Raw genomic sequence first — 9406 nt, forward strand, 5'->3', positions numbered from 1 at the left:
GGAAGTCACTGGCAGGACGCGGCCAAGACACGCATTGTCCTCGCCGCTGCTGGGACTGATTAGAGCCGCCTGGCAAGGAGCGCCGCTGGGTGAGGGATCAGCCCCCTCTGCCAAAAATCCTCCATCCAGAGGGCAGAAAAAGCCGCCTTTTGTTTTCCAGGCTGGGCAATGCCACCCCACAGACCCGTTCTCCCCTGTTTTTCACCCATTCCTTTGTGGCTGCACCTATGCCAAGCTTGGGGTATCCTAAATGAGGTGGATCCCCGGAGGAAAAAACTGAATTTAGGTTATTTTTTTTTCAACAGAGAACCTGGCGCTCGGGAAATGGTGAAGGGGGATGGATGTTCCAGCTGGGATATGCAGCATTTTGTAACAAGTACATATGTAAAGAATGTTCATGTATTTATATATTTATTTTTATATATAAGTAGTTTAACTATATATAAGCACGAATGTATAAAATATTGAAAATATTAAATATATATATGTAAATTATAAAAAGTATATAAAAATATGTAAACACCCAACCCTTTTCCTACCTCTTTGCCCTGCTCCAGGCTGCAGAGCCAAGAATTTGGAGCAGAACTGGTTTTTCCATGTTTTCCCTGGGTGCCAGCACTTGCTGGGATTCTCCAGGGCTATCAGGACCATGCAAAACTGAGATCCCTATTGGTTGGACGGGTTGGTTGTGGAGCAGAAATCCAATGAAAATGAAAAAATTTGGCAGGGAGGATGAAGAGGTTTTTTTGCTTGTTGGGAAAACAGCGAAGAAAACACCCTTTTTATTATTTAAACATTTTTGTCTGTGTGTCCTTTTGCCTTTGGCTCACCAGAAAAAAAAAAAAAGACAAACAGAACATGTCTTGATGTCTTGCTGGAATTTATGTGCTGATCAAGAGCTGCCATTTGTTCCAGAAAAAACGGGAGTTGAAAAATCTCTTTTTGGAGCAGGAGGTGCAGGATAAACCTGGCAGGTTGAACCCTCCCTCTCTGCCACTGTTCTGCACCATGTCCTTGGTCACATCCTACGAAGGTCAGGAAAAAGGGTGTTAGGGGGTCTGTGTGTCCCACCTTCTTTTAATGCAGGACACAGGATTTAGGGCGTGGGATATCCCTTGGATTTGGGATGGAGCAGGCAGACTCATCCTGGGCCTGAGGTATGACCAGGAGAGGGGAGGAACACCTGGGATGGCCTGGACCATGTGAAATACATGGGAATTGGATTAAATACCCAGAAAACTCAGCCTGGGGAGGGTTGGCAGCACAGCATTTCCCAGCCTGGGGGTGCTGCTTCCTGATTTGAATTTTTCCAGGTAGTGCCTTTCCCCAGGCAATGGAAAATGAGCATTAAAACGTGCATAAATCATGCCAATGAATCCAGCTGTGAGTGAGCTGCTGTCATGAGCGACAGCACGCAGCGTAATTCAGAAATATCAGAGGATATTGGGCTTTGTGTTATTGTCTGCAGAAGCAGGGAGCTATAAAATCCCAATTTCCTTTTATTTAGGGGGTTCCATCTCAGCAGATGCCTAAAATTGGCTTCCTGCTTGGGGCAAATACCCACCTGGATCTCCATCTGGTTCAAGAGGTCAAGGCATCCCCTCTCCTGTGTGAGATCTCTTGAGTGAGTGTGGACACCTGAGCCTGCCTTTGGACCTCATTGGTGCCTCCTGTCCACCTTGAAGGGTTATCAGTGGGTGCTGGTGTGGCTCCGACCTGCCCTTTCACTGGGGCTTCTCCTCCTTGGTTGAGTCTCCTGGACTCAAGCAGGTGATGGAGCTTCCTGATTGGTGTCTTCAAGCTGGGCCTGGTGATGGAACCTTCTTGGTGTTCCAAAACTGGGGCTGGTAGTGGAGCATTTTGGTTGACATGTCCAAGCTGGGGCTGGTGATGGAGTGTTTTGGTTGGTATCTCCAAACTGGGGTTGGTGATGGAGTGTTTTGGTTGGTATCTCCAAACTGAGGTTGCTGATGGAGTGTTTTGGCTGGTATCTCCAGACTGGGGTTAGTGATGGAATGTTTTGGTTAATATCTCCAAACTGGGGTTGGTGATGGAGTGTTTTGGTTGGTGATGGAGTGTTTTGGTTGGTATCTCCGAACTGGGGTTGGTGATGGAATATTTTGGTTAGTATCTGCAAGCTGGGGCTGGTGATGGAGTGTTTTGGTTGGTATCTGCAAACTGGGATTGGTGATGGAGTGTTTTGGTTGGTACTTGCAAGCTAGGGCTGGTGGTAGGACTTCATGGTTAGTAACTCCAAGCTGGGGTTGGTGATGGAATATTTTGGTTGGCACGTTCAAGTTGGGCCTGGCAGTAGAGCTTCTCAGGCGACATCTCTGACTTGGGGATGCATGGACAGGGATGGATGGCATGGCCAGAAGGGCGTTTTTGGGGATAAAATGAGCCCTGAATGATTTTATTTCTTTCCTCCCCACAGCTGATAGTCGAAAAAACGACTGACTACCCTTCGGCTGAGTACTCCCTGGTGGAGGATGTAGCCCTCCACTTCACGTGTTTGATGGACAGACTGAACGAGCAGCGCCTCTTTCAGCCGGACCTGTGCGACGTGGACATCGTGCTGGTGCAGCACAAGAGCATCTTCCCGGCGCACAAGGGGGTCCTGGCAGCCTACAGCCAGTTCTTCCACTCCCTCTTCACCCAGAACAAGCAGCTGCAGCGCGTGGAGCTCTCTCTGGAGGCCCTCACCTCGCAGGGCCTCCAGCAGATCCTCAACTTCATCTACACCTCCAAGCTGCTCGTCAACTCCTGCAATGTGCAGGACGTGCTGAACGCGGCCGCCGTGCTGCAGATGAACAACATCGCGTCCTCCTGCCAGGACCTGCTGGACACGCGCTCGCTCAGCCTGGCCACTGACATGGCCCTGCCCGCCGAGGGCTGCGCCGGACCCCCGCCCTACTACTGCGAGATCAAGCAGGAGGTGGATGCCCCCCACCCCAAAATCTACGCCCGGGAGGGCAATGACCCCTTCTCAGTGCGGGTGGAGGACGGGACGGGCAGTGGGACGCTCCCACCCGGCCCGGCCAAGCAGTACTATAAGGAGGAGAAGGATGGAGGTCCTGGTGCTGTCTGTAAGATGGAGGGTGAGGAGTCCGAGGAGGACCTGGACAGCCAGGGCTCCTACAACAGGGAGCAGATCATCGTGGAGGTGAACCTCAACAACCAGACCCTCAACGTCTCCAAGGGCACGGAGGGGAAGGCGGCTGCCAGCGAGGCAGCTGTGATGGGGCGGCCAGACGGGGATGGGCGTGACACAGAGGAGGATGGGGAGGAGGAGAATGAGGAAGGGGAGGAGGAGGAGGAAGAGGAGGAGGATGCCGAGGTGGGGGAGGAGGAGGAGGAGGAGCGCAGTGAGGAGGAAGATCTGGAGGAGACGACAGAAGAAGAGGATGATGATGATGAGGATGCCTCAGAGGTGAAAAGGGAAAAGAGCGGGCATCCCCGCAGGGGCAGCCGGGCATCCAAAGCCACTAAACCTGCCATGGCAACCAGGTCCCAGGAGATGGCCAAGGTAGAAGAGGAGGAGGAGGAGGAAGAAGAAGGTCAGAGGGGAAGAAAGAGAAAGAAAGAACAGGATGGCTTGGGCCAGAAGGTGAAGCTGGAGGAGAAGCAGCATTATCCATGCAAGAAGTGTCCGCGGATCTTCAACAACCGCTGGTACCTGGAGAAGCACATGAACGTCACGCACAGCCGGATGCAGATCTGTGACAAGTGTGGGAAGCGCTTCCTGCTGGAGAGTGAGCTCCTGCTGCACCACCAGACCGACTGTGAGAAGAACATCCAGGTGAGCATGGATCCCACCAGGGTGAACGTCCCACCAAGGGAGAGATGCCTTACCTCAAGGTGGAGCATCCTGCTAGAGGTGGATGTCCCACCAAGGGGGGAATACTCCACCGAAGTGGATGGATGTGCCATCAAGGTGGGGACATCCCACCAAAGGAGGAGCATCCCACCCCTGAGGGACATCCCAGTGAGGGAAGGGCATCCCAAACACCGCAGAGGGCATCCCATCCAGCTACACCATGGGTTGGGGTCGTGCTTAGATAATACTGATGTTGCAATTAGCACATGTGTAGTGGTTTTGGTTGTTAATTTGAGATTTTGAGATTTTTGAGAATTTAAGATGTGAAATTTTTCTTCTATATGCAAAACCAGCACAGCATGGCAGTTGGGAGGGCACCTTCGTTCACCCATGACTTGTATTCAGACTCAGGGGGGTCCCACAGTGGCCTGGAATCAGAGGATTTGTGCCAGGGGGGCTGTGGCTTCCCCTTGACTGCCTGGGTGGAAACACGGAGTTAATTTTTGAGGAGTAATTTTTCTTTTGAGTTTATTCAGTTAATCTGGATAAAACACTGCAAGCCCTTGATGGAGACACACTCTAGCATTCCCACCCAGGCTGAACCCATTTTAGCTTAATTTGAAGATTTGCTGACAGGAGTTAAAATGGTTTTAATCTGCCTTTTGTGCTTTTTTTGTGTGCATTAGCAAATTTCTGAGTGCGTTTGACATCCACGCATGGCTGGGGCTTGGTGTGGCCTTCCCCTGTGCTAATGAGATCCTGTGTAACAAATCGACTTTGTTAAATCTGTGCAGTTTTGGGGGGATAGGGAGGCACCCAATCAGAGCAGCAAAAACGTGTGTTCCTGAAGATCCCTCCAAATTCCCGTCTCCTAATTCCTGATGAGCTGTTTTGCAGGATGCTGCTGCTAATAATTACAAATATTATATAATATACAAATACAAATCTTACATTAATATACAAATATTATATATTACAATTTATGGAGAGCTTCTCCCATCACCCTTCCCACCAGTGACCAGATTTTGAATGATCTCACAGCTCTCCTTGATGGAGGTAACACAACCCAAGCACTGCTGGAGCCCTTCACTGATGGCATCCCAAATAAAACAGGGAATGAAGCAGATCTTAGCAAGCAGGGAACGTGGAAGCAGGAACAGTCTTGGCTCATAGGTGAAGCAGTCACAGACCCTTTGGTGCATCTTCCTGACAAATTCACAGCTCTGAAGTTGCTTTTTTTGGATGCTTTTTCCCAGAATGGATGGGTGTAGCTCCAATACCTGTGTGGTGCTGGCTATTTCAGGGCCTAACAAAAAAAAAAAAAAAAAAAAACAAAAAACACAAAAAAAAAAAAAAAACACTTAAAAAGGAATTTTACCAGAATGTTTATTCAGCTTCGTCTGCTTTCCAGGTGTCACCTCATTGCTTGTTTTTTGTTTTGCCCTCTCCTTTTTATCCCTTTTCCAAATCATTTTGGAATAGGATGAACCAGAACTGCCTGTATAGTGACCTCCTTTTGCAGAAAAAGGGATCATTGTCTCTCACCTAATTAAGCATTTTTAATTTTACAAATAGCCAAATCCACTCCATTTGCTCTGATAATATTTAATAACTTTATTAACATCTCATGGAATTATGTCTGGGTGGAAAAGGAATTTTTTTCAGCACTTTGCCTGTAAGAGTTTTTATTTCTTGTGTTTTAATCAGATCCATGGAGGGACTATTCACCTTCTCTCAGTTTGGTCTGCTGCTTTCTTTCCCTGTTTTTTCCCCAGATTTCATCCATAAAGCTTTAGGATTTAAGAACCACGCTGCTCCCTGTGTTCATGCCCCATCTCCATAATGTGCATCCTACCTCTACCACCTGAAAAGTGATTCATCCTTTGTTTTATTGAGTTGTCCCTCAAATTTTTTTTATTTCCAGCTTCAGGATGGTTTTTATTTTAACCAGCAAGAATTTATATCCCCATTTTTTCCCCTCATTTGGACATTATTTCCATATTTTTTGAGTGATGATTTTCAGCAGTAAGTGAGGACACAGAGCTCAGCCCTCCAGAGTGTTTGGTCCCAGCCCTGGGGGTTTTTCTACCTCTGCTGCTTTCCCTCTGCCTTTCATTTTGAAATTCCCCTGCCTCTTTCATAGTAAGTGGAGAAAATGGATATTGATTTGTCTTTGATATCAGGCTCTAGTCCTGAATTTTCCCTGAAATATCCCTTAAGACAGAGATAAAGCTGTTCTGATCCATGGAAATACGTACTTGGGAACAGCAGGACTTGGAGGACTGCTCATGTTGACATTTGAGCATGGCAAGATGAAGATGAGGAGGCTTGGGAATGCCTCTGTGACCCTAATTTTCCCTTTTGGGGCGCCTAAATATAAATACATATGGAAAAATATAGTGACATCACAGCATAATGGTGTGTTTTCAGTGGTATCACAGCAAAATTTGGTTGAAACCCATCAAGGAGCATCTGTTCTTCTGGGAAGGAGGAGAAGTGGAGAAATCCCTGCCCAGGTTCACTGGTACAATTCAGCCACGTTGTTGCAAGATGCCTTCAAGGCATGAATAATTTTGTCAACAAATCTGCAAGGAGAGAAGGGGTGGTTTTTATCCCTGTTGAACAACAGGAACGTGAGCCATGGAAAGGTGAAGGGGAAGGAGTTGACCCTTGGCTCCTGGCATGGTTTCCTTGGTGGATATCTCTGTCCTGTGTTTCCCTGGGCACTGAAATGGTCTCACAGGCCTCCAAGACGTCTCACACAGAAGCTGGAGCTTTTCCTGGGAACTTCCAGAGGAACATTGAACTTGTTGGAGCTGAAGTGATTCTCTGCCTTAACTTTTTGGGGAAGACTTTGCACGTCACATTGTTCTTACTGTGCTGATGGACTGGTGGTTTGGGTCCAGTTTGGTCCTTTTGGATATCATGGAATCACAGATCTGCTTGGAAAACTAATTTAGTGATGAAGTATCCATTATATCTGCCGAAGACTGAAGTTGTACTGCCCTGGATAGGGCTTCTCCTTCTTTTCATATTTTTTGCAAATTTCCAATGCACAGAGGGTTGGGATTATTTTACGTAAGATCTTCATTTAGGAATAAAATTCCCAGCTGGGAATAGGTCATGAGCTGTTGTTTATCCAAATCCTGATACAGCCATTGACGAAGATTCCACATCCTTCCCTGGAAGGTCATTGCCCCTTGCTCATTTTCGTAGAAATATGAAATTTGGAGGTTTTGAAGTGACAAGGTCTATATCAGACTTGCTGGTAGTTGTGATTTTTTGATGTCAACTGTAGCTTTCACCACGATGTTCCCTTTCCATGGATGAAGCTGCTTCCCTGACTGTCTCCTGTGTCCTTGCAGTGTGTGACGTGTGGGAAGGGGTTCAAGAAGCTCTGGTCTCTCCACGAGCACAACAAGATTGTCCATGGCTATGCAGAGAAGAAGTTCTCCTGCGAGATCTGCGAGAAGAAGTTCTACACCATGGCCCACGTGCGCAAACACATGGTTGGTGAGTGTGGGAGGTGCCACGGGGAGATCTTGCTGGGGGTGTTGGTCCATCAGTTTGGCAATGAAAGGTGTTTTGTGTTGCTGTCATGTTAGCTTACTCTTGGATGAGCTTTCTCACATCCCTGTCTTGAAATTTGGCCTGATATTCAATGCTGAACCAATGACTGCTCAGTGCTGGGTTTGGATGTCGTGCTGGGGAATCCCATTTGTTTTATTGATCAGAAGTGATCAGAGGAAGGTTTGAAATGTAAAAGGATCACACCACACCAGTGCTGGGCTTTGAAAAGCAAATTGCCCGTGACAACAGTGGTAGGGTGCCTGGGCCTTGGGGCCACCAAAGAGATCCAAAAGAATGGGGAAGGGAATCGCTTGAAATGTCGCTGCCATTTATCTTCCAGAGATCCTTTGGGTTTGCTGGGGCTTGGCGCTGGGAGCCAGATGTGGGGTGTGGGGAGGTGGATGGTGGAGGTGTGTGGAGGCTGCTGACCTGCCCCTGTCCCCACCAGCACACACCAAGGACATGCCCTTCACCTGTGAGACCTGCGGGAAGTCTTTCAAGCGCAGCATGTCCCTTAAGGTCCACTCACTCCAGCACTCCGGGGAAAAGCCTTTCAAATGTGAGGTAAGGCAGAAACACTGATCTGGGGAGAGATCTTCCACTCCTTGGGGCTTCCACTGTGCTGTGTGACAGTGCAGCTGTAGGGATGATCCCACACTTTTCCAAGCTTTGCATCACCTCCTGGTTTGAGAGTCCCACCACCTTTATGATGAAACTTGTCCGATGCCAGGATCTGTCCCCAACAGATTGTCTGGACTTTGCACCCACCCAGCCTGCAAGCCTGGCTGGATATGTCTCAAAAAGCCTGTTTGAGGGCGTTTCTTGGGGGTAAAAAACAGGATTTCTTTGCCGCTGGTGATTTGAGGGGAATGTGGGCATATTTTGAGTGCTCATCAACAACTCCTCACCCCTGCAGAACTGCAACGAGCGCTTCCAGTACAAGTACCAGCTGCGCTCCCACATGAGCATCCACATCGGCCACAAGCAGTTCATGTGCCAGTGGTGTGGCAAGGACTTCAACATGAAGCAGTACTTCGACGAGCACATGAAAACCCACACTGGTGAGGGCTGGGAGGGCGTTCCCAGGGGGTTCCCTCGGGATTTGGGGTGTTCTCCGGCTGGGAGAGCTTCGTTCCCTGCCCTGGATCCCTTTCCTGGCTGGTGTGACAATCGGAGCTGGGGGGAAAATGGGAATTATTGCCGGGGTGTTTTGGTCTGGAGGAGCCCCTGGTCAGAGCCTTTTGGCCCCAAACCCAAACGACTTTTGGAAGGGCTTACAATGCTTCATGATCTCTGAGCTGGACACACAGGAGAAATACCAATAAGGTCTTCTCAAGAGGTCAAAACAACTCAAAGGTTTGCTGGCAAACTTGAGAAAAATCAGGGAACTTTAGCAAAAGGTTTAGTACAGCATTCAGCCAACATAAAACACTTGCATTAAAACACAGCATTAAACTTGGCCCATTCCACTTAGCAAACTTTAAACACGTTCAGTGTTGAGGTACTCAAAATATTCCAAGGAGAGGAAAGTAGAAGAAGAAGGAGAGAAAGACAGAAAAGATACAGAAAAGCACATATAGGTAGTTGGTAGCACAGGCTACCAACTGCTGGGTTCAGACAGAATTTCAAGAAAAAGGTAGGGTCTAGATGAACGTGATGGCCTGGTGTTTGGCTTTAAATACCCCTTGGTCCTCAAGGGGTATTTGGTCCTCCCCTTTCTCCCACATGGGACTTCTGGTCATTTTGCCCTCAGGAGGTGGATTAGGGGAGAGTGGGGCATTGCCTCCCCCTGTGCCTTGATTGACAGACACTGCCAGGCTGGGATACAGACTCTAGGGCTGGGACGTGGGGCCGTTCACTGCCTTATGAGGGCAAGGCACACACATGCACCCCGAAATACCTCAAGACATCAAGTCTCCCCAGTCTCTGACACCCAACCTAACCAGCAGCTTCTGTCCCTCTCCTCCCACCTGCAGGGGAGAAGCCCTACATCTGTGAGATCTGTGGGAAGAGCTTCAC

At 48.5% G+C, this 9406-nt stretch overlaps 1 protein-coding gene across 1 annotated transcript in view; it reads left to right on the forward strand.

Moving 5' to 3' along the window:
* The window catches only part of ZBTB47 (zinc finger and BTB domain containing 47), a 17314-nt gene extending 8162 nt beyond the window's left edge, over positions 1 to 9152 (forward strand). Inside the window, exons 2-6 of the mRNA XM_031062955.1 lie at positions 2435 to 3799; positions 7183 to 7330; positions 7836 to 7951; positions 8304 to 8504; positions 9141 to 9152. Of these exons, the coding sequence (XP_030918815.1) occupies positions 2435 to 3799; positions 7183 to 7330; positions 7836 to 7951; positions 8304 to 8504; positions 9141 to 9152 (1842 nt within the window). The remainder of the gene's footprint in view (positions 1 to 2434; positions 3800 to 7182; positions 7331 to 7835; positions 7952 to 8303; positions 8505 to 9140) is intronic.
* The last annotated feature ends 254 nt before the right edge of the window (positions 9153 to 9406 follow it).

This window comes from Geospiza fortis, unplaced genomic scaffold (genome assembly GCF_000277835.1).
Source record: "Geospiza fortis unplaced genomic scaffold, GeoFor_1.0 scaffold34, whole genome shotgun sequence".
Taxonomy (NCBI): domain Eukaryota; kingdom Metazoa; phylum Chordata; class Aves; order Passeriformes; family Thraupidae; genus Geospiza; species Geospiza fortis.